Here is a 26917-nt window from a genome sequence, read left to right on the forward strand (position 1 = left end):
CTAGACTTGGTCTTGTTGTCAAATTTATGGATGACAGATGTACAGTTCATGATCTCAATTTTGATGATGAAATTGTTGCATCTTGCATTTTGTTATAAGGGCTGTATAAGTTCACTTTGTACGACAAGTGTGGGCAGAATTTTGCAAATGCAATTGTGGATTCAAAGGTTCTGCAAACCTTTAGCATACACGTGTTGGACATCTGAATTTTGTCAGTTTGCTACGTTTGCAAAAATATGATATGTTGAAATTAGGGTTGCAGGAAAACACACAGCTTGGAGAAGACGAAGGAAGCTCAAGGCACACAACAGAGAGTATATTACTTAGTGTGCAATGGAAAGATAAGCTAGCCCTAGAGTGATGGGCGTATATACAATGCACAGGAGAAAAAACCTCCTAGTGGAGAAAAAATGCCCCGGCGGTTGGTCCTAAGTGTGTTCACACACATCACTACCACATGTATGCAGTCACAAATCCCCTCTCGGAGTGATGCGGTGAACGAGAGCTGGCACATAGAGCTTAGGGAATTGTCATGCCCTGAGGACATGATTAGTCCACAAAGGGGAGTAAGCCAAAGCTTTGCGGAAAGCTTCGAACTTCTCACGAGACAATGCCTTTGTGAAAAGATCTACAAGGTTATCCTGTGTTGGCACATAAGCCAAGCTCATCTCTCCTGCTGAGAGCCTCTCCTAGACATAGTGGTAATGCACCTGAATGTGCTTTGTGCGAGCATGAAAAACTAGGTTCCTTGCAACTGCCAATGTGCTTTGACTGTCAGTGTAGATAGTGTTGGCAGTGTCCTATCCAACACCCAAATCAGCCATAAGGCGTCTGAGCCATACACACTCAACCGTAGCTGTGAAGACTGCCCTGTACTCAGCCTCACAATGGGAAGTGGCCACAGTAGGTTGCTTCTTGCTCAACCATGATATGCATGAGCTGTCAAGCAGGAAACAAAAACCACTTGTGGGCACTCGTGTGTCAAAACAACCAGCCCAATCTGAGTCCAAAAAAGCTTGTAAATCTGGTGAAAATGAGTCCCTCTTAGGATAAAACAAGCCAAGATGTAAAGTGTCACTTAGCGAAAAATCCTCTTGATAGTCTGCCAATGCTTAGACCTTGGGCTATATATGAATCGGCTATATATGAATCTGCTGACTTGTGAGACTGCAAATTGAAGATCTGGCCTCGTGTTGCATACATAAATAAGGCAGGATCACCAGCATCATGAAGACTCAACTTCAAACCTGTTTCCATGGGAGGGGCAATAGGTTTGCAATTCTCAAGTCCAAACTTACATAGCAATGTCTCTATGTAACTTTTCTGACACAAGGAAATACCACCATCACACTGCTTAAACTGTATACCCAAGTAATGATTCAACAACTCCAAGTCTTTCATCTTGAAAGTAGCATTCAAATCAGCCTTAAATTCAGCAATATGTCTCTCATTTGGTCCAGTGATCAACAAATCATCCACATAGAGAACCACAATGAGAAGTACATCACCCTCACGCTTTACATACAATGTGCTTTCTGTTGGACTGTTACGAAAGCCTCGTTTGACCAAATGAGTATCAGCCTTCTCATACCAAGCATGAGGAGATTGCTTCAACCCATACAAAGCTTTCTTACATTTGGACACTTTATCTTCCTGCCCTTTAATGACAAAACCGTGAGGCTGCGTTACATAAACTTCCTCATATATGTCACCATTCAAGAAAGCAATCACAATTCTGACTAATGTACATCCCAACCAAAATGAGCTACCAATGCACATAGAAAATGCACAGTAATCATATGACAAGTGGAAGAAAACATCTCTTCATAATCTATGCCTTTTTGCTGTGCATAACCCTTTGCAACAAGTCAAGCCTTATAGCGATCAATTTCACACAGCCTTCCAAAACAACCTCATGAATCGGGGATCTCTGTCAGAAACTATTGTCTCACGCATGCCATGTAATCTAAATATCTGGGCAATGAACAATCTCGCTAAATGATCCGGCTTGACTGTTTTCTTTATTGAAATGAAATGAGCCTGCTTGCTAAATCTGTCAATAACATTCCAGATACCATCATGCCCACTCTGTCTTCGGGAGATAAAAAATGAAATCCATAGCAATACTTTCCCATGGGCGGGTGGGAATGGGTAAAGGCTGTAACAATCCCTGTGCTTTATGCCTGTCAAACTTGACCTTCTGGCATACCAAGCAACTACGTACAAAATCGTCCACATTCTTCTTAAGTCTCGGCCAAAAAAAGTTTCGCTCCATACCTTTCAAGGTGGTATCAATGCCGCGGTGACCCGTAAATGGTGGACAGTGGTATTCGGTTAGAACCTTTTCCCTCAACGGCTGTGTAACGCACAACATCGTTTTCTTCATCAAGTAGCCATCCCAAATGAAATATCCAGCTACTACCTCCCCATTCTATATTCGACTGAATACATCTAAAAAATCTGGATCTGTGGCGTACTGATCGACCGTGTTCTCGAAGCTTCTATGATGAATCGCGGAAATAGCCAAGACTAACGGCTGCCGGGACAAAGCATCTTCCACCAAGTTCTTTTGTCCCTGCACATGGACAATCTGGAAGTGAAATTGTGACAAGATATTAGCCCACCGCATTTGCTTTTCCGATAGCTCCTTTTGTAACAAGAAGTAGCGTTAACTCTGATGATCAATGAAGACAATAAAATCGGCTCCCAGTAGGTAATGTCGCCACTGAGTAAGAGCATGGATAACCGCCAAAAGCTCTTTCTCATATATCTGTGTTGTCAATTCCCGCCTTGAAAACAATCAGCTCTCATAGGCAATGACGTGGCCTTCTTGCATTAAGACCGCACCCAGACTACGACCACAAGCATCACAATATACTTCAAATGACTTTTGCAAATCCGGCAAAGTTAAAACCGGTCCTGTAATCGATTTCTCTTTCAAAGTCTGAAAGGCAGTCACCTTTGTGGGTCCCCACGAGAAAGGGACTCCTTTTTGTGTCATGATATGCAAAGGGGAAGCGACCTCTGCAAATTTTCTAATGAACCGCCGGTAGTAAGAACATAAGCCCAAGAAGCTTCTAACTTCATGGACATTCTTCAAATCGGGCCAATCACGTATAGTCTCAATCTTGGCCGGGTCCATCTGTACTCCTGCTGCTGAGACGATGTGTCCCAAAAAATGTATCTCCGGTAAGAAAAATTCACTCTTCTTGGCATTGATCACCAACTTGTGAACTCGCAATGCCTGAAAGACTTGTAGCAGATGTTGTCGATGTTCTACCTCATCCTTGGAGAAGACTATAATGTCATCAAAGAAAGTACCAACAAAAGATTTGTACTCTTTGAAAATCCTGTCCAGGTTAAAAGTCGTTGGAGCATTGTTAAGCCAAAAGGCATCACCAAAAATTCATATAAAGCAAAGCTCGTCCGAAAAGCTGTCTTGTAGACATCTCCCAGTGCGATTCGGATCTGATGATATCCGCTTTTCAAATCGATCCTGCTGAAACAAGAGGATCCCTGTAATTTGTCACGAATATCATCGATCCGTGGAATCGGAAATCTGTTCTTGATGGTGATTGTAGAAAGCTACAGTGTCACTTTCACAGGACACACAGTTAGTACAGTTGGTCTGGTCTAGTTCACACTGGACGAACTCTCTGGGCTGGGCAGTGACACATGGCAAGGATACGGATGGTGGTCTAGTGGACATCGTGGCCAGGTCACCACCGCCACTAAGTTGGAGATAGACTTAGATGGCTGACATTTATTAAGATTTGCGAACGTGTGGAGTGAGAGAGAGGGGTCTACGGTGGAGTATGCCAACACCTGGCTAGCACACGAAAAATCCATGCTGGATTTCCACGCTGGACTCTCCAGCTTGCGAGCGCTGGTCTTTGCTGCAAACAAGAGCTCCTTTCTTCTTGCGCATGCTCCCTCTCTGTTCTCTTCCATTTCATTTCATTTTCTTCCGGCGCATACTCTTCTTCTTTGTCTTCTCTCTCTCTCTCTCTCTCTCTCTCTCTCTCTCTCTCTCTCTCTCTCTCTCTCTCTTTGCTCCACACTGGAAGCAATAGAGAAGGAGAGACAACTCTTTCTCGTTCTTCCTCTCTCCGTACTTACAAGCATGCCCCTGTAAGACCGAGCGTCCCATACCACCCGGCCTCGCCTCCTCAAGGTGACCTCGCGCACTCCTAGCCTCACGGGCTAACCACTGGCACTCTGCCAGTGGGGGTCGATAACTACAAATGAGGTCTTGGCCTTCCTTTTATAATAATGGCCGGCCACACTGGCTGCCTCAACACTGGACGCCCCATCCCGACGGCGTCTAGGCTAGATCCCCTCTCCTGTAAGCGGGACATAACAAATACCTCTACCCACAAAGGCCTCCTTCCATGAGTCCGCAATAGTCTTACATACACCTCATGGATGCCTCCAGACCCAAAAGCAGCAGACCAAAAGGTCTCATAGCGACCACGAAGAATCTGACCATAGCGCCGAATGCGGCTCTCACAAAGATGATGCTCCTAGAGCATAAGTGTATCAATCATACCACCCACTAGGCATCTTTGAATCTCCTGACGCAAGCAACCCCTCTGACATTGAAACTAGGGTCCACCTAATCCCTGCACATTCCATGAGACAATCCTCATGGGATCACTGAGAAAAAACCGATGCTGCAACAGGAGCCAACCGCACTATCTTCGAGGCCAGCTTCCATGGGGAGTAATCCGCATCCGAGCGATCCCGAGATAAGCGTGACTGTAGTGACTGTCCAACCCACGCCCAGGAAGAACGTGCAATCCGTAGGGCTATCTCCTCTGTCCAGGAAATGTCATGTACATATACATAGCAGGGTGTACACTGCACGTCAACAAAAAAGTGTACCACAATGTGCTTACATCCTGCTGTATTTGGTGGTGTCACAGAAAACTTGGCCAATGACCACAGAGTCTGTATCAAATCCCTCACTCCCAAGTCTCCCGTGTGGTGAGAGAACACGAGAGCCTAAACCCGATCACTGAATCCAAGGTCCACTCAGTCTGATCCCTGCACACAGTGGGAAGGAGAAACCAATCACTGTGTCCAGGGCTTCTGCCCCTCTAGCTGCTAGAAAAAGTACGTGAAATTTGAAGCAAGAAACCTCAAGCTCAGGAGAAGAGTCGCCAAGGAATCGTGTGAAGTCGTACCGACGATGGATGCCGAAACTAGTCAGCCCACGAGGGACTGCTGCAAAAGGTGACGTCTGCACTACCTGGGGCGTCCACAAAAAAGACTGCTCCTCCTGCGCCAGGTAGCTCGTGGCAAACGCTTTGCCAAGAGACCTCCCAGCAGTCGAGAAAGGTCAAGTCCCCTGGGTTGACTGTGCTGAAGGAGAGGGGGTAAACAATGGAGTAGGGGGGCTGGTAAGTGGGATGGGAGGGGGCGAGGTGGTAGCGGGGGGGGGATGATGGAGGCGGGAGGGTTTTGTGGAGCAGTAGCAGGGGGGGCTGTCGGTGGCGAGGCTGAGGTGGAAGGGGTGTCCATCGGCTCGTCCTACTGTAGGGGGTCAAAACGGTTCCCTATAAGAACCCACTGCTACTAGCCTGGATCAAGGCGGCAAGGGGGGGGGGGGGGGGGGGGGGGCAGCGATGGCGGGGAGAGTAGAGCCACGAGCGCTGATTAGAGGAAGTAAAATGCCCCACTATTCTTCATGTGGATCACAAACTACTTTAGTTGACATACACAACCAATGAAAGATGTATAAAGATCTTGTCTAGAATACACATAAGGCCCTATTTGGGTTCCTACCAAAGATCACCTTGCAAATTATCAATGCTTGTTGATATGTTTAACGATCTTCTAACAAATGCTTTCTTGTAAGAAATTCAAAGATTTTTGCAAAGCTATGGGCTTACTCGTTTAAAATTGATCACAATCCATGACGCTTGGCATGTTTTTCTAATGTTCACGGTGCTGTGGTAGTGGTGTGTGAGCACAATTAGGACATCCTCCACCCCCAATTTGTCTATACAATCTTGCGTACCCTAATTCCAACAATCCCTTGAGACTCGGTTCATACTTTGTAATTGAAGAATGCCAAAATGGGTAACCTGGGTAGGAGATCATTGCCCTTGCGGCTCCTATCTATTAGTTTCATCATTCAGTAGTAAATTTTGTATCCATTTTTCGTTTGTCTTCTTGTGCTTGCAAATGTATGATTGAATATGCTAAAATATAAGAGACTTTTTTGCAAGGTAATAGCAAAAACTTGTTGCTTGCCAAGCTTGCACATTTTCATAGAACCATGATTAGTATGGCGATTAATTACTAATAAAATGAGTACATGAAACAAATTGACCAAGTATGGTGCCTTCTCAGGGAGCCATAATTTTATAAAAAAGACAGGTACGTGATGAGGTACAAATAAGATCTAACCTGCAAAAGTCCGGTCGAAAGTGCAGCTCGGAGTGCCATATTGTGCCCCGCAGGCCTTATTGGTGGGCTCATCACATACCTACCATGTGGACTATATAAATTCACGTGTCTCCAGTTTTCAAGTGCTTTTAGACAAATACTGATGAAATATATACTCACTTGGCAGCAACATCAAAATCGGGGTCCCACAACACTGAATCATCGAGCGCTAATCCAGAAACAACAGGTTCTCCAATCACACGCTGTCCTATAATCATAAAGATTGATATAATCATAAATCTCTCTCTCTCTCTCTCTCTCTCTCTCTCTCTCTCTCTCTCTATACAGAACCATGCCCACCTACCAGCACCTTCTTTACCACTAAGATGGTAAAGAGAGCCATTGACAAGATGAGGACCAGCAGGGCATATGATCATGAAGATTGATATAATCATAAATCAATCTCTCTCTCTCTCTCTCTCTCTCTCTCTCTCTCTCTCTCTCTCTCTCTCTCTCTCTTCAAGACAGGAGACCCCACAGTGCCAGGGAATTACCGTACTATTATGGTAGGACACACATTGGCACGGTTGTATGCATCCATCCTTGAGCATAGGCTGAGCAGTTGGGCAGAGGTTATGGGCTTACGGGCACCTGGGCAGGCTGGTTTCAGGAGGGGTTTCTCCACACTGGATCATGTCTTTACACTTGGAGCTATCATCGAGGAGGGTTGAGCACATGGTAGACGGATTTATTGCAGCTTTGTGGACTTCCGCAAAGCTTTTGACACAGTACCGACGGCCAGATTGATGCGCCGACTTATGGAGTTGGGGGTACCCACAGAGCTGATATGGGGGATTATGGCATTGTACAATTGAGTGATGGGTCATGTACGCACATCAGAGGGGATATCTGACATAGTTCACTCCACTATCGGAGTGAAACAGGGATGCCCATTGTCCTCTACTTTATTTGATATGTATGTTGATGAGGTCTGTTGACAGTGCTGGATGGAGTAATATGGAGAGGCCCTTGATATCTATGATTTCTAGGCTGATTAGAGCCAAGGCCTCAGTTCCACATGACATCATTCGAGCGGAGCTGGCTGCCCCACCTATGGAGGTTGAGGCACTCACTAGATCAGTATCATTTGTACACAGCTTATGGGACACCACCAGGGACAGATATCCTAGACTTGCTCTTGAGTCATCGAGACAGCCGGCATTACAGGGAGATACATCACGTTGGTATGCACAGATGAGCTCATGGTTTCAGAGGCATGGTTTCAGGTTTCAGCATGGACAGGCTGCCCCCGTTCCAGTATTCTCTTGATGCACCATCCTTGGCTCTTACACGGATGGAGATTACTAGACTCATTCGGCAGGATCTTATCCAGCTTGATAGCAGGAGGACATGGATAGATCCATCACGGGAGTTGGGTACGAAGAGGGCTTTCTATAGAGAGCATCTTCTCCAACTCACGACAGACGGATTTGTCACACGGCACAGAGCTCGGTTCCCACCCATACACACACCAGCGGTACTCTCATTGACCGAGCTATAGAGTTGGGGAGATCGAGACGACCGCGACTGAGGGGAGCCACGCAACACCGGCGTAGAATGCGGCAGAGGATTCACAGGATTCTAGCACGACACTCTGAGTGTCGATCAAGGTAGGCTTCTACTACTGCTATATTATATCATGGTGACACTTATCCCCACTTTGTACCTATGTGGCATGATACCATTGCTCAGCCTACCAGCCACCCATAGGAGTCGGTAGCACTCCTATCTCAGTGTTTAGTTTGTAGTTTTCTTTGTTTGTACCCAGACTTGGTACTAGACTACTCATCATTGTAATTAGTTGGTCTCATAGGTCATTTTGGCCTTTTGTAGACGTTAATATATCATTTCATTTCATCTCTCTCTCTCTCTCTCTCTCTCTCTCTCTCTCTCTCTCTCTCTCTCTCTCTCTCTCTCTCTCTCTCTCTCTCTCTCACTCACTCAGACAGGTAGATTCAGAGGCATACCAGTAGACAGTAGGATATGTCAGTTATGCCATGCAGAGCCAGAGACAGAGTTTCACTACATATGTCACTGCACAGTCTACTATGAGATACGGGGACGCTTTCATTGTTTATTTAGAGATGGTTTTGACTCGTTAGATAGAGTCATGAGATATCAGGATCAGAGATGTCTCGCATTATTTCTACTTGAGATATAGAGACATAGAGACTCTCTATTGAGAGGGCATAGACAGAGACAGCCCCAGAGACGCATCTCAGATTTCTTCAGTCTGAGTACCACAGAGACAGAGGGGACACCACCATCACAGAGCTCGGTTCCCACCCATACACACACGAGCGGTAATCTCATTGACCGAGCTATAGAGTTGGGGAGATCGAGATGACAGCGACTGAGGAGGGGAGCCACGCAGCACCGACGGGGATTGCGGCAAAGGATTCACAGGATTCTAGCATGGCACCCAGAGTGTCGATGTATCATGGTGACACTTATCCCCACTTTGTACCTTTGTGGCATGATACCATTGCTCAGCCTACCAGCCACCCATAGGAGTTGGTAGCACTCCTATCTCAGTGTTTAGTTTGTAGTTTTCTTTGTTTGTACCCAGACTTGGTACTTAGACTCATCATTGTAATCAGTTGGTCTCATAGGTCATTTTGGCCTTTTGTAGACGTTAAAATATCATTTCATTTCATCTCTCTCTCTCTCTCTCTCTCTCTCTCTCTCTCTCTCTCTCTCTCTCCAGATAGCTGGCATTATAGGGAGATACATCATGTTGGTATGCACAGATGAGCTCATGGCTTCAGAGGCATGGTTTCAGCATGGACAGGCTGCCCCATTTCCAGTATTCTCTTGATGCACCATCCTTGGCTCTTACACGGATGGAGACTACTAGACTCATTTGGCAGGATCTTATCCAACCTGATAGCAAGAGGACAGGGATAGAGCCATCACGGGAGTTGGGTACGAAGAGGGTTTTCTATAGAGAGCATCTTCTCCAACTCACGACAGACGGATATGTCACACGGCCCCGTTACATGGACACACATCTATCTCATGGGTTACGATGTGCTATAGGCCAGATTCGCACATCTTCACACCAGCTTGGGATTGAGACAGGTAGATTCAGAGGCATACCAGCAGACAGTAGGATATGTCAGTTATGCCATGCAGAGCCAGAGACAGAGTTTCACTACATAAGTCACTGCACAGTCTACTATGAGATACGGGGACGCTTTCATTGTTTATTTAGAGATGGTTTTGACTCGTTAGATAGAGTCATGAGATATCACGATCAGAGATGTCTCACATTATTTCTACTTGAGATACAGAGACATAGAGACTCTCTATTGAGAGGGCATAGAGAGAGACAGCCCCAGAGACGCATCTCAGATTTCTTCAATCTGAGTACCACAGAGACAGAGGGGACACCACCATCACAGAGCTCGGTTCCCACCCATACACACACGAGCGGTAATCTCATTGACCGAGCTATAGAGTTGGGGAGATCGAGATGACAGCGACTGAGGAGGGGAGCCACGCAGCACCGACGGGGATTGCGGCAAAGGATTCACAGGATTCTAGCACGGCACCCAGAGTGTCGATGTATCATGGTGACACTTATCCCCACTTTGTACCTTTGTGGCATGATACCATTGCTCAGCCTACCAGCCACCCATAGGAGTTGGTAGCACTCCTATCTCAGTGTTTAGTTTGTAGTTTTCTTTGTTTGTACCCAGACTTGGTACTTAGACTCATCATTGTAATCAGTTGGTCTCATAGGTCATTTTGGCCTTTTGTAGACGTTAAAATATCATTTCATTTCATCTCTCTCTCTCTCTCTCTCTCTCTCTCTCTCTCTCTCTCTCTCTCTCTCTCTCTCTCTCTCTCTCTCTCTCTCTCTCTCCAGATAGCTGGCATTACAGGGAGATACATCATGTTGGTATGCACAGATGAGCTCATGGCTTCAGAGGCATGGTTTCACCATGGACAGGCTGCCCCATTTCCAGTATTCTCTTGATGCACCATCCTTGGCTCTTACACGGATGGAGACTACTAGACTCATTTGGCAGGATCTTATCCAACCTGATAGCAAGAGGACAGGGATAGAGCCATCACGGGAGTTGGGTACGAAGAGGGTTTTCTATAGAGAGCATCTTCTCCAACTCACGACAGACGGATATGTCACACGGCCCCGTTACATGGACACACATCTATCTCATGGGTTACGATGTGCTATAGGCCAGATTCGCACATCTTCACACCAGCTTGGGATTGAGACAGGTAGATTCAGAGGCATACCAGCAGACAGTAGGATATGTCAGTTATGCCATGCAGAGCCAGAGACAGAGTTTCACTACATAAGTCACTGCACAGTCTACTATGAGATACGGGGACGCTTTCATTGTTTATTTAGAGATGGTTTTGACTCGTTAGATAGAGTCATGAGATATCACGATCAGAGATGTCTCACATTATTTCTACTTGAGATACAGAGACATAGAGACTCTCTATTGAGAGGGCATAGAGAGAGACAGCCCCAGAGACGCATCTCAGATTTCTTCAATCTGAGTACCACAGAGACAGAGGGGACACCACCATCACAGAGCTCGGTTCCCACCCATACACACACGAGCGGTAATCTCATTGACCGAGCTATAGAGTTGGGGAGATCGAGATGACAGCGACTGAGGAGGGGAGCCACGCAGCACCGACGGGGATTGCGGCAAAGGATTCACAGGATTCTAGCACGGCACCCAGAGTGTCGATGTATCATGGTGACACTTATCCCCACTTTGTACCTTTGTGGCATGATACCATTGCTCAGCCTACCAGCCACCCATAGGAGTTGGTAGCACTCCTATCTCAGTGTTTAGTTTGTAGTTTTCTTTGTTTGTACCCAGACTTGGTACTTAGACTCATCATTGTAATCAGTTGGTCTCATAGGTCATTTTGGCCTTTTGTAGACGTTAAAATATCATTTCATTTCATCTCTCTCTCTCTCTCTCTCTCTCTCTCTCTCTCTCTCTCTCTCTCTCTCTCTCTCTCTCTCTCTCTCTCTCTCTCTCTCTCTCTCTCTCTCTCTCTCTCCAGATAGCTGGCATTACAGGGAGATACATCATGTTGGTATGCACAGATGAGCTCATGGCTTCAGAGGCATGGTTTCAGCATGGACAGGCTGCCCCATTTCCAGTATTCTCTTGATGCACCATCCTTGGCTCTTACACTGATGGAGACTACTAGACTCATTTGGCAGTATCTTATCCAACCTAATAGCAAGAGGACATGGATAGAGCCATCACGGGAGTTGGGTACGAAGAGGGTTTTCTATAGAGAGCATCTTCTCCAACTCACGACAGACGGATATGTCACACGGCCCCGTTACATGGACACACATCTATCTCATGGGTTACGATGTGCTATAGGCCAGATTCGCACATCTTCACACCAGCTTGGGATTGAGACAGGTAGATTCAGAGGCATACCAGCAGACAGTAGGATATGTCAGTTATGCCATGCAGAGCCAGAGACAGAGTTTCACTACATATGTCACTGCACAGTCTACTATGAGATACGGGGACGCTTTCATTGTTTATTTAGAGATGGTTTTGACTCGTTAGATAGAGTCATGAGATATCACGATCAGAGATGTCTCGCATTATTTCTACTTGAGATACAGAGACATAGAGACTCTCTATTGAGAGGGCATAGAGAGAGACAGCCCCAGAGACGCATCTCAGATTTCTTCAATCTGAGTACCACAGAGATAGAGGGGACACCACCATCACAGAGCTCGGTTCCCACCCATACACACACGAGCGGTAATCTCATTGACCGAGCTATAGAGTTGGGGAGATCGAGATGACAGCGACTGAGGAGGGGAGCCACGCAGCACCGACGGGGATTGCGGCAAAGGATTCACAGGATTCTAGCATGGCACCCAGAGTGTCGATGTATCATGGTGACACTTATCCCCACTTTGTACCTTTGTGGCATGATACCATTGCTCAGCCTACCAGCCACCCATAGGAGTTGGTAGCACTCCTATCTCAGTGTTTAGTTTGTAGTTTTCTTTGTTTGTACCCAGACTTGGTACTTAGACTCATCATTGTAATCAGTTGGTCTCATAGGTCATTTTGGCCTTTTGTAGACGTTAAAATATCATTTCATTTCATCTCTCTCTCTCTCTCTCTCTCTCTCTCTCTCTCTCTCTCTCTCTCTCTCTCCAGATAGCTGGCATTACAGGGAGATACATCATGTTGGTATGCACAGATGAGCTCATGGCTTCAGAGGCATGGTTTCACCATGGACAGGCTGCCCCATTTCCAGTATTCTCTTGATGCACCATCCTTGGCTCTTACACGGATGGAGACTACTAGACTCATTTGGCAGGATCTTATCCAACCTGATAGCAAGAGGACAGGGATAGAGCCATCACGGGAGTTGGGTACGAAGAGGGTTTTCTATAGAGAGCATCTTCTCCAACTCACGACAGACGGATATGTCACACGGCCCCGTTACATGGACACACATCTATCTCATGGGTTACGATGTGCTATAGGCCAGATTCGCACATCTTCACACCAGCTTGGGATTGAGACAGGTAGATTCAGAGGCATACCAGCAGACAGTAGGATATGTCAGTTATGCCATGCAGAGCCAGAGACAGAGTTTCACTACATATGTCACTGCACAGTCTACTATGAGATACGGGGACGCTTTCATTGTTTATTTAGAGATGGTTTTGACTCGTTAGATAGAGTCATGAGATATCACGATCAGAGATGTCTCACATTATTTCTACTTGAGATACAGAGACATAGAGACTCTCTATTGAGAGGGCATAGAGAGAGACAGCCCCAGAGACGCATCTTAGATTTCTTCAATCTGAGTACCACAGAGACAGAGGGGACACCACCATCACAGAGCTCGGTTCCCACCCATACACACACGAGCGGTAATCTCATTGACCGAGCTATAGAGTTGGGGAGATCGAGATGACAGCGACTGAGGAGGGGAGCCACGCAGCACCGACGGGGATTGCGGCAAAGGATTCACAGGATTCTAGCACGGCACCCAGAGTGTCGATGTATCATGGTGACACTTATCCCCACTTTGTACCTTTGTGGCATGATACCATTGCTCAGCCTACCAGCCACCCATAGGAGTTGGTAGCACTCCTATCTCTGTGTTTAGTTTGTAGTTTTCTTTGTTTGTACCCAGACTTGGTACTTAGACTCATCATTGTAATCAGTTGGTCTCATAGGTCATTTTGGCCTTTTGTAGACGTTAAAATATCATTTCATTTCATCTCTCTCTCTCTCTCTCTCTCTCTCTCTCTCTCTCTCTCTCTCTCTCTCTCTCTCTCTCTCTCTCTCTCTCTCTCTCTCTCTCTCTCCAGATAGCTGGCATTACAGGGAGATACATCATGTTGGTATGCACAGATGAGCTCATGGCTTCAGAGGCATGGTTTCAGCATGGACAGGCTGCCCCATTTCCAGTATTCTCTTGATGCACCATCCTTGGCTCTTACACTGATGGAGACTACTAGACTCATTTGGCAGTATCTTATCCAACCTAATAGCAAGAGGACATGGATAGAGCCATCACGGGAGTTGGGTACGAAGAGGGTTTTCTATAGAGAGCATCTTCTCCAACTCACGACAGACGGATATGTCACACGGCCCCGTTACATGGACACACATCTATCTCATGGGTTACGATGTGCTATAGGCCAGATTCGCACATCTTCACACCAGCTTGGGATTGAGACAGGTAGATTCAGAGGCATACCAGCAGACAGTAGGATATGTCAGTTATGCCATGCAGAGCCAGAGACAGAGTTTCACTACATATGTCACTGCACAGTCTACTATGAGATACGGGGACGCTTTCATTGTTTATTTAGAGATGGTTTTGACTCGTTAGATAGAGTCATGAGATATCACGATCAGAGATGTCTCACATTATTTCTACTTGAGATACAGAGACATAGAGACTCTCTATTGAGAGGGCATAGAGAGAGACAGCCCCAGAGACGCATCTTAGATTTCTTCAATCTGAGTACCACAGAGACAGAGGGGACACCACCATCACAGAGCTCGGTTCCCACCCATACACACACGAGCGGTAATCTCATTGACCGAGCTATAGAGTTGGGGAGATCGAGATGACAGCGACTGAGGAGGGGAGCCACGCAGCACCGACGGGGATTGCGGCAAAGGATTCACAGGATTCTAGCACGGCACCCAGAGTGTCGATGTATCATGGTGACACTTATCCCCACTTTGTACCTTTGTGGCATGATACCATTGCTCAGCCTACCAGCCACCCATAGGAGTTGGTAGCACTCCTATCTCTGTGTTTAGTTTGTAGTTTTCTTTGTTTGTACCCAGACTTGGTACTTAGACTCATCATTGTAATCAGTTGGTCTCATAGGTCATTTTGGCCTTTTGTAGACGTTAAAATATCATTTCATTTCATCTCTCTCTCTCTCTCTCTCTCTCTCTCTCTCTCTCTCTCTCTCTCTCTCTCTCTCTCTCTCTCTCTCTCTCTCTCTCTCTCTCTCTCTCTCCAGATAGCTGGCATTACAGGGAGATACATCATGTTGGTATGCACAGATGAGCTCATGGCTTCAGAGGCATGGTTTCAGCATGGACAGGCTGCCCCATTTCCAGTATTCTCTTGATGCACCATCCTTGGCTCTTACACGGATGGAGACTACTAGACTCATTCGGCAGGATCTTATCCAACCTGATAGCAAGAGGACATGGATAGAGCCATCACGGGAGTTGGGTACGAAGAGGGTTTTCTATAGAGAGCATCTTCTCCAACTCACCACAGACGGATATGTCACACGGCCCCATTACATGGACACACATCTATCTCATGGGTTACGATGTGCTATAGGCCAGATTCGCACATCTTCACACCAGCTTGGGATTGAGACAGGTAGATTCAGAGGCATACCAGCAGACAGTAGGATATGTCAGTTATGCCATGCAGAGCCAGAGACAGAGTTTCACTACATATGTCACTGCACAGTCTACTATGAGATACGGGGACGCTTTCATTGTTTATTTAGAGATGGTTTTGACTCGTTAGATAGAGTCATGAGATATCACGATCAGAGATGTCTCGCATTATTTCTACTTGAGATACAGAGACATAGAGACTCTCTATTGAGAGGGCATAGAGAGAGACAGCCCCAGAGACGCATCTCAGATTTCTTCAGTCTGAGTACCACAGAGACAGAGGGGACACCACCATCACAGAGCTCGGTTCCCACCCATACACACACGAGCGGTAATCTCATTGACCGAGCTATAGAGTTGGGGAGATCGAGATGACAGCGACTGAGGAGGGGAGCCACGCAGCACCGACGGGGATTGCGGCAAAGGATTCACAGGATTCTAGCATGGCACCCAAAGTGTCGATGTATCATGGTGACACTTATCCCCACTTTGTACCTTTGTGGCATGATACCATTGCTCAGCCTACCAGCCACCCATAGGAGTTGGTAGCACTCCTATCTCAGTGTTTAGTTTGTAGTTTTCTTTGTTTGTACCCAGACTTGGTACTTAGACTCATCATTGTAATCAGTTGGTCTCATAGGTCATTTTGGCCTTTTGTAGACGTTAAAATATCATTTCATTTCACCTCTCTCTCTCTCTCTCTCTCTCTCTCTCTCTCTCTCTCTCTCTCTCTCTCTCTGTGCAGACAGCTGGCATTACAAGGAGATACATCATGTTGGTATGCACAGATGAGCTCATGGTTTCAGAGGCATGGTTTCGGCATGGATAGGCTGCCCCCTTTCCAGTATTCTCTTGATGCACCATCCTTGGCTCTTACACGGATGGAGACTACTAGACTCATTCGGCAGGATCTTATCCAGCTTGATAGCAAGAGGACATGGATAGAGCCATCACGGGAGTTGGGTACGAAGAGGGTTTTCTATAGAGAGCATCTTCTCCAACTCACGACAGACGGGTTTGTCACACGGCCCGGTTACATGGACACACATCTATCTCATGGGTTACGATGTGCTATAGGCCAGATTCGCACATCTTCACACCAGCTTGGGATTGAGACAGGTAGATTCAGAGGCATACCAGCAGACAGTAGGATATGTCAGTTATGCCATGCAGAGCCAGAGACAGAGTTTCACTACATATGTCATTGCACAGTCTACTATGAGATACGGGGACGCTTTCATTGTTTATTCAGAGATGGTTTTGACTCGTTAGATAGAGTCATGAGATATCAGGATCAGAGATGTCTCACATTATTTCTACTTGAGATACAGAGACATAGAGGCTCTCTATTGAGAGGGCATAGACAGAGACAGCCCTAGAGACGCATCTCAGATTTCTTCAGTCTGAGTACCACAGAGAGAGTGGGGACACCACCATCACAGAGCTTGGTTCCCACCCACACACACACCAACGGTAATCTCATTGACCGAGCTATAGAGTTGGGGAGATCGAGACGACTGCGACTGAGGAGGGGAGCCACGCAGCACCGACGGAGATTGCGGCAAAGGATTCACAGGATTCTAGCACGGCACCCAGAGTGTCGATGTATCATGGTGACACTTATCCCCACTTTGTACCTCTGAGGCATGATACCATTGCTCAGCCTACCAGCCACCCATAGGAGTTGGTAGCACTCCTATCTCAGTGTTTAGTTTGTAGTTTTCTTTGTTTGTACCCAGACTTGGTACTTAGACTCATCATTGTAATCAGTTGGTCTCATAGGTCATTTTGGCCTTTTGTAGACGTTAAAATATCATTTCATTTCATCATCTCTCTCTTTCTCTCTCTCTCTCTCTCTCTCTCTCTCTCTCTCTCTCTCTCTCTCTCTCTCTCCATACAGCTGGCATTACAAGGAGATACATCATGTTGGTATGCACAGATGAGCTCATGGTTTCAGAGGCATGGTTTCGGCATGGATAGGCTGCCCCCTTTCCAGTATTCTCTTGATGCACCATCCTTGGCTCTTACACGGATGGAGACTACTAGACTCATTCGGCAGGATCTTATCCAGCTTGATAGCAAGAGGACATGGATAGAGCCATCACGGGAGTTGGGTACGAAGAGGGTTTTCTATAGAGAGCATCTTCTCCAACTCACGACAGACGGATTTGTCACACGGCCCGGTTGCATGGACACACATCTATCTCATGGGTTACGATGTGCTATAGGCCAGATTCGCACATCTTCACACCAGCTTGGGATTGAGACAGGTAGATTCAAAGGCATACCAGCAGACAGTAGGATATGTCAGTTATGCCATGCAGAGCCAGAGACAGAGTTTCACTACATATGTCACTGCATAGTCTACTATGAGATACGGGGACGCTTTCATTGTTTATTCAGAGATGGTTTTGACTCGTTAGATAGAGTCATGAGATATCAGTATCAGAGATGTCTCACATTATTTCTACTTGAGATACAGAGACATAGAGACTCTCTATTGAGAGGGCATAGACAGAGACAGCCCCAGAGACGCATCTCAGATTTCTTCAGTCTGAGTACCACAGAGAGAGAGGGGACACCACCATCACATAGGTTGGTTCCCACCCATACACACACCAACAGTAATCTCATTGACCGAGCTATAGAGTTGGGGAGATCGAGACGACCGCGACTGAGGAGGGGAGCCACGCAGCACCGACGGAGATTGCGGCAAAGGATTCACAAGATTCTAGCACGGCACCCAGAGTGTCGATGTATCATGGTGACACTTATCCCCACTTTGTACCTTTGTGGCATGATACCATTGCTCAGCCTACCAGCCACCCATAGGAGTTGGTAGCACTCCTATCTCAGTGTTTAGTTTGTAGTTTTCTTTGTTTGTACCCAGACTTGGTACTTAGACTCATCATTGTAATCAGTTGGTCTCATAGGTCATTTTGGCCTTTTGTAGACGTTAAAATATCATTTCATTTCATCTCTCTCTCTCTCTCTCTCTCTCTCTCTCTCTCTCTCTCTCTCTCTCTCTCTCTCTCTCTCTCTCTCTCTCTCTCTCTCTCTCTCTCTCCAGACAGCTGGCATTACAGGGAGATGCATCATGTTGGTATGCACAGATGAGGTCATGGTTTCAGAGGCATGGTTTCGGCATGGATAGGCTGCCCCCTTTCCAGTATTCTCTTGATGCACCATCCTTGGCTCTTACACGGATGGAGACTACTAGACTCATTCGGCAGGATCTTATCTAGCTTGATAGCAAGAGGACATGGATAGAGCCATCACGGGAGTTGGGTACGAAGAGGGTTTTCTATAGAGAGCATCTTCTCCAACTCACGACAGACGGATTTGTCACACGGCCCGGTTACATGGACACACATCTATCGCATGGGTTACGATGTGCTATAGGCCAGATTCGCACATCTTCACACCAGCTTGGGATTGAGACAGGTAGATTCAGAGGCATACCAGCAGACAGTAGGATATGTCAGTTATGCCATGCAGAGCAAGAGACAGAGTTTCACTACATATGTCGCTGCACAATCTACTATGAGATACGGGGACGCTTTCATTGTCTATTCAAAGATGGTTTTGACTCGTTAGATAGAGTCATGAGATATCAGGATCAAAGATGTCTCGGATTATTCCTACTTGAGATTCAGAGACATAGAGACACTCTATTGAATGGGCAAAGACAGAGACAGTCCGAGAGACGCATCTCATATTTCTTCAGTCTTAGTACCACAGAGGCAGAGGGGACACCACCATCACAGAGCTCGGTTCCCACCCATACACACACCAGTGGTACTCTCATTGATCGAGCTATAGAGTTAGGGAGATCGAGACGATCGCGACTAAGGAGGGGAGCCACGCAGCACCGGCGGAGATTGCGGCAGAGGATCCACAGGATTCTAGCACGACACCCAGAGTGTCGATCAGGATAGGCTTCATGCTACTGCTATATTGTATCATGGTGACACTTATCCCCACTTTGTACCTTTATGGCATGATACCATTGCTGAGCCTACCAGCCACCCATAGGAGTCGGTAGCACTCCTATCAGTTCTTTGTTTGTACCCAGACTTGGTACTAGAATCATCATTGTAATCAGTTTGGTCTTATAGGTCATTTTGGCCTTTTGTAGACGTTAATATATCATTTCATTTCATTTCTCTCTCTCTCTCTCTCTCTCTCTCTCTCTCTCTCTCTCTCTCTCTCTCTCTCTCTCTCTCTCATCCTACAAAGCCATGCCCACCTACCAGCACCTTCTTTACCACTGAGATGGTAAAGAGAGCCATTGACAAGATGAGGACTAGCAGGGCATATGATCATGATGGTCTAGTAGGAGAGCACTTTATACATGCTAGAGATATGCTGGTAGAGGTTCTTGCAGTGTTGTTCAATCGTGCCATGTGTGAGGGGTTACTTGAGACTTGGAGGTTGTCTACTATTGTGCCTATCCTCAAGGCAGGTGATCCTACAGAGCCTCGTTGGGCACACATTGGCGCGGTTGTATGCATCCATTCTTGAGCAGCAGTTGAGTAATTGGGCAGAGGGTGAGGGTGTATGAGCATAGGGCTAGGCTAGTTTTAGGAGGGGTTTCTCCACTCTTGATCATATTCTGACACTCAGAGCCATCATTGAGGAGGGCAGGTCACATGGGAGACAAATTTATTGTAGTTTTGTAGATTTCCGCAAAGCATTTGACATGGTACCGAGAGCTCGATTGATGCGCAGACTGCAGGAGATGGGGGTGCCTATAATGTTGATTTGGGGGAATATGGCTCTATACAGATCAGTGATGGGACATGTACACACCTCAGAGCGGATATCTGATTTAGTTCACTCCACCATTGGGGTGAAACAGGGTTGCCCATTGTCTCCTACTCTAGTTGGTATGTATGTTGATGAGGTGTCTGATTACATTGACAGAGAGGGTGATAGAGGTACCCAGCTGGTAGGGACGTGGATCCCATTGTTGTTATATGCTGATGATGTTGATCCGTGACTCAGCAGAGGGTATGCAGCGACAGTTGGATGTATTACAAAGTTTTGCAGAGGATGGTGGATTGTCTGTAAACCTTGGTAAAACCAAGGTAATGGTGTTTAACACCACACCAAAGTGGGTCAGGAGAGATCTGCACCGACTTTGGCATATGGTCATGAGATTGTAGAGTATACAGATGCATACACTTACCTTGGGGTTGTCTTCACTGGGTGTTGGGGTAAGCCCAACTTGTGGTGACAAAGTGGTGTCTATCTATGAGGCTTGCATAAATTGGTTAGACCGGAGGTCCCTAACACCTTAAGGTTTTGGGGTCTGGATGGCTAGACCAATTTGTGGAACGTCACAGTTAAGCGCATATGCGCGTGAACAGTACTGGGATGGGTGACCTCCCGGGAAGTTGTTGCCCTCATGACCTACAACTGGTATCAGAGCCATGGTTCAAAGTCCAACCTCTGAGTCCGTGGAACAAGACATGTTGATGTTGACTTCAACCTCTGAGCTAGCTCCCGGCCACGTTGAAGCTCTCAACCTCTGAGCCTAGAAAAGGCAGAACACGTTGGTACTCAAGGGGACAGGAAAGTCCCAAGTTTGGCTTAAGGGGGAGATTGTTGGGGTAAGCCCAACTTGTGGTGACAAAGTGGTGTCTATCTATGAGGCTTGCATAAATTGGTTAGACCGGAGGTCCCTAACACCTTAAGGTTTTGGGTCTGGATGGCTAGACCAATTTGTGGAACGTCACAGTTAAGCGCATATGCGCGTGAACAGTATTGGGATGGGTGACCTCCCGGGAAGTTGTTGCCCTCATGACCTACAACAATTGAAGGGGATCGGGGAGCACCACAGACGGAGAGTGAGAGAGAGAGAAGGAGACACACGACACGATGTGGGTGGGGAGACTCAAAAGAGTGAGCAGCCCCCTATACACTTATGCTATGTATAAGGTATACAAGTCAGTGGGCGCCCAGACTCTGGGCGGCCGGGCAAGGCACAGACGCCTATACCCCAACAACCTCCCACTTAAAGGCGACTGTGCCTTTAAGCAAGAGAACATAGTCTAAAGACTACAAAAGGCGAGAGAAAACCGCTCTCAACCGATGCCCACTGGCTGGCTGTGATCGTGTGCATCCGGCTGTCCTGCTCCCGTGTAAGTCCATACACCACCAGACGTACCGCACACGTACTGCAAGTATGTACACAATACCTGCATATCTCCCTTGTGCACTATGCCATCATCAGTCAACAAACGACTGACAACCCCAACTGCAAATGCTCCCACTGTAGCTGCGATATCCGGTCTCAAGATCAGCATCTCATACATGAGACCACCGAATGCCGATGCAATGCTAGCGGGCCCTGCTAGCTCTACGGAGCATGCATCAACATATATGTCCCTGGCAATAGGCATCTCTGACTGACAAGACGTGTCAGCCACATGCATCTCCTGACTGTCCGCAAAAGACGCATCAACCTGTCGTGCAACCTCAGAGCAAACCAGCTGCTCTAGGTGTCTGCTGGAAGACATATCCTACACAACTATATCCCCATGCTCACTGTCGAGCATAGAAAGGAATGACTGCATAATCGTTGACATCTCAGCCTCCTCTGCAATCATCCACTGCAAACATGACCACTCAATCTGCTGTGACTCACTAGAGCTCTCATGCTCTAACTCCGTATGCATAGACTCTTGCACAACGTCCTCCTGTCGTGACTCACTAGAGCAAGACCGCTCTACCTGTCTATCCTGCATAGAAGTATCTCGCACAACTGACTCTCTGCTTTGCTCAATCACTAGCAAAGCATGCATGTCTGACTCTGTCACCTCTCTGTGTGACTGCTCAAGTCGTGCCCCAACTGTGTGCACAACGAGCTCACTACTCTGCACTCCATGCAAAGCATCCTGCAACCCACAAGCAAAAGAGACTCGCCTGCTCTCTCGCTCTCTACCTGGCTGCGTGATCACAGAGACAACACCGTCTCTCGTGTGATCCACATGCAATGGGTAACGTGTACCACTCCTGGCACCTCTCGCAATCACTAGCGAACCCAAATGCATCACAAAATCTCGCTCTCGTAGCGAAATCTGACATCCACAATCTCTTAGCTGACCAATCGAGATCAAACTCACTGTCAAATCTGGTACATAGCGCACATGTCGTAACAAGTAAGATGCACCACTCGGTAATGACAGTCTCACATCTCCTGCACCTGCTATCGCATGCACCGATCCATCGGTCAAACGTACACTGCCAAGCATCCCGCTAGAATAGCTACAAAACCATGCACGATGCGGCGTGACATGAAACATAGCATCTGCGTCTAGCAACCACTGCGAAGGGAGTGCACTATCCACATGTATAGCATCTCGTGCATAGCTCGAGGTAAAAGTGACATCCCCGTCACTAGTATACTCCGACACTACATGTGCCTCAACTGTCAAAGCAACTGAGTCCATGGCATCACTACATACATCTCTAAGACTGCCATGTCTCCTACGATGTCGCATACGACGAAAACAACGCCGTCTAACGTGTCCAGAATGACCACAATACCAACATGTCATCTGTCGGCGTGCTCGTGAATGTACATGTCTCACACGAGTCCGTGATGACTCAGATCTATCATACATATCATGTAATCTGCGCCAAAGTGCTCTCGAAGTAGTCTCATATATAACAAGAGCATATACAGATTCCGCAAGGTGCAAAGAGAGTATAGATAGTGCCATCTCCTCTAGCTCCTGCCACTGATCGTCAGACATGTTTGAAGGTCTACCTGCATCACCACTCAATGGTCGATGCAACCCTTGCTGTGTCAATGCATCAAGCATACACTCTCTCCATGCCGCAAAGTCTGACCCATCAAACATGCGCATCTGTGAGAGGTCACAATCTGATCGATCACCTGTCTCTGTCATGAGCACAATGTAGCAAACTAAAAAACAAAACCACCTCACCAACAACACCTGAAAACTGTATACCAATATGGCCAGAAACACAATGTAAAACCTGTGAGACACACTCCAAAATAGAGCTCCCGCAATGTCAATACAAGCCTCGCCTGCTCTAGTATCACACTGCAATCTGTGAGCTAATCACCAAGCCCACACTGTGCGGTATCGATGCATACACACGCACAAATCTCCCACCTGCAGAGAACACCGCACGCAAATGCTGAGTACAACCCGCAATCTCTACCTAGATCGCATAAATGATGCGCATAAAACGGCCACAAAACCTGTAACCAAACTGACTGCACGCTCAAAACCATGAGCAACCAAAGCGCATCAAACCACACTCCAAATGCATGCACCAATCTCCACACTTTGCATACATCATTGCAAACACCTGCAAATCTAGTACACAAATATCTGCTCTACCTGTGACTGCCAAAAAACATGCTCGAGGCATACATTGCCGAGCTCAAAATGCAATCACATTAGTCTCCTTGAGCATCAAACCACATAAGGCATACATCGTATCCTCCCACCTGTGAGGAAACTTGCAGCAAATATCACTCTCACATCTGAGAGCAAACCATGTGTGGAATCCTCGACACACAATAAACAACTGCTGCTGCAGAAAATTCAGCATTCAGAATTTTAAAATTCTGATATGACGAGCGCGTCCGGAGCGTGCCAAAACCCCAAGGTAGACTCCTGGATCATATGTATCCGAGTCCGGGTGTGAAAGCTATGCCAAAAACAGTGTTTTTGGGACCCGAGAGTGCACAAATAAACTTGCTGCTGTACCTGCTGTAATTCAAAGCATAATTTCAGCAAATAGACATCACCATCGCGTCCGGAGCGTGCCAAAACCCTGACCTAGACTCCTGGATCATGTAGATCTGACTCTGTATGACGGAGCTACGCAAAAAACTGCGTTTTAGAGCCCGAAAATGGCAAAAACGAGCTGCACACAGTCTTGAACCTGCTCCTGCTCCACTCTGCGTGATGCAATGTCCTCTCAATGCAAGCTCCAACACAAGAGCTCTGCCACAACAGCATCCAAGCACTCGAATGTCAAGCTCTCCTCCGCCGAGCACTTCTCTAACGAGCTCCACTGAGCTCAAAAGCTCCTCTCACCAAGGAAGCCGCAACCGCCTCCTCGACCAAGCTTGACCACACCAAGCTCCTAAGCTCCAAAGACAATGCTCCTCAAGCTAAAATCGCTCTCCGTGAAACTCCGCGATCGAACTCCACCGTCGAGAGCGAGCGAGCTATCGCCTCGAAGCTCTCAAAGCCGTCGTGCTCTCCGCGGTCACCATAGCTCTGATACCAATTGAAGGGGATCGGGGAGCACCACAGACGGAGAGTGAGAGAGAGAGAAGGAGACACACGACACGATGTGGGTGGGGAGACTCAAAAGAGTGAGCAGCCCCCTATACACTTATGCTATGTATAAGGTATACAAGTCAGTGGGCGCCCAGACTCTAGGCGGCCGGGCAAGGCACAGACGCCTATACCCCAACACTGGGCCGAGGTTTTCTTTGGGGAGAGCAGCAAAGACTAGACTGACTAGAGATTATGTGGCCTTAGGAGGCTTGGAGAGGATGTGTTCGCAGGTTTAGTTCCAGAAACCTCGGACAAAGTTATGGCTCTTTGATACTTTAGTAGCCTCAGCTATGTTGTATAGGGTGCAGATATGGGGACCTTCTGTAGGCCAGGATGGTCGGAGACTTATGGAGAGGCCCTTGGTATCTATGATCTTTTGATGGATCAGAGCCAAGGCCTCCGTACCCCATGCTATCATTCGAGCAGAGCTAGGTGCCCCTCCTATGAGGATTGAGGCGTTTACCAGATCATTCTCCTTTGTGCACAGCTTGTGGGATACTACTAGAGAAAATTATGCTAGATTGGCCTCTGAGTCTTCCAAACAACTAGTTAGCTCTTCATGGGGACACTTCATGCTGGTATGCACAGATGACATCATGGTTTCAGACGAATGGCTTCACCATGGACAGGCTGCCCCCTTTCCAATACTCTCTTCAAACACCCTCAATGTCTCTTACACGGGTGGAGATTACTACTCATTCGTCAGGACCTGATCCAATTGGATACCAGGAGGACATGGATAGAGCCGCCACAGGAGTTGGGCACGAAGATGGATTTCTACAGAGAGCATCTTCTCCACCTCACAGGAGATGGGTTTGTGATTCGACCTAGCTACATGGATACACATATGTCTCATGGTTTGCGGTGTGCCATCGGTCAGATACACACATCCTCACATCAGCTAGAGATTGAGACTGGTAGATTCAGAGGGATATCAGCAGACAGCAGGATATGCCAGCTAGAGCCAGAGACAGAGCTACATTACATATGTCATTGCACAGTGTACTATGAGATTCGGGGCCGTTTCCACTGCTTATTCTGAGAGGGTTTCGGTCCTTTCTCTAGGGTCATGAGTTATGAAGATCAGAGATGACTTGGGCTATTCTACTTGAGTTACACAGATATAGAGACATTTTACTAGGGAGAGCTAGAGAGAGACAGTCCCAAAGACAGATTACAGATTTCTTTTCACTAGATATGGGACAGCCAGAGGAGCAGCCATCATTGCAGAGCTCGGCCCACACTCATTCGACCACTATCGGCACCCTCATCGACCAAGCACTGGAGCTACGTAGATCCAAACGGCCACGATTGAGGAGAGGGGCTACACAACAGAGGATTCGAGCCATACTCTCTCAACATCCAGAGTGCAGATGAGGATGGATTCTAGTAGTAGTAGTATCTTTGTTCTAGTTCTTTTGTACCCAGACATGGTATTAGATTGACCATTAACAGATTAGTCTCATAGGTCATTTTGGCCTTTTGAAGACGTTAATATAACATTTCATTTCATTTCATTTCATTTCATCTCTCTCTCTCTCTCTCTCTCTCTCTCTCTCTCTCTCTCTCTCTCTCTCTCTCTCTCTCTCTCTCTCTCTCTCTCTCTCTCTCTCTCTCTCTCTCTCTCTCTCTCAGACACCACGGAGGATTGCGCACACACGGTATACTTTTACACCAGAGACGGACTCAGTCTATGTGGAGGAGAATTATAGGTGGATGTGGGCAGCCGAACCTGTATATACAGTGGAGGAGATCACCACTCTATTGACGGAGATCTTGCATGGGGCAGCAGCAGAGGCATACCCACACACTCAACCAGATCAGAGAAGACGTTCTGGGAACATGCCTCAGAATAGTTGGTATGATGAGGAGTGCAGAGAGATGAGAGTTCAGATTCAGAGCAAGCTTATACTTGGAATCATTACATATAGACAGTCTCGGATTGCCCTTCAACGTTGAGTGCGAAGAAGCGGGCCTTTTTAGCCCAGATGGAACGTGATTTGTATCAGCTCTTTTTGAGTCGAGATTCAGGTGAGGCCTGGCGTCTCTTCCATGAACACTCACCTCCTCCAGTGATTACTTCTCCCGAGATTTGGGGGCAGTATGCAGCATCATTATATACAGTACCTGCGCAACCACCATTACCAGACCCTCTAGAGCCATGTCTAGCCACTAGTACCTTCTTTACCACTG

At 47.0% G+C, this 26917-nt stretch overlaps 1 protein-coding gene across 1 annotated transcript in view; it reads right to left on the reverse strand.

Moving 5' to 3' along the window:
• The window catches only part of PYD2 (pyrimidine 2), a 102540-nt gene that overhangs the window by 8703 nt on the left and 66920 nt on the right, over positions 1-26917 (reverse strand). The window contains exons 7-8 of the mRNA XM_086519513.1: positions 6574-6661; positions 6415-6493 (exon numbers count right to left, since the gene is read on the reverse strand). Coding sequence (XP_086375639.1) covers positions 6415-6493; positions 6574-6661 — 167 coding nt within the window. The remainder of the gene's footprint in view (positions 1-6414; positions 6494-6573; positions 6662-26917) is intronic.

This window comes from Adiantum capillus-veneris, chromosome 9, assembly GCF_014529385.1.
Source record: "Adiantum capillus-veneris isolate H3 chromosome 9, ASM1452938v2, whole genome shotgun sequence".
Lineage (NCBI taxonomy): Eukaryota > Viridiplantae > Streptophyta > Polypodiopsida > Polypodiales > Pteridaceae > Adiantum > Adiantum capillus-veneris.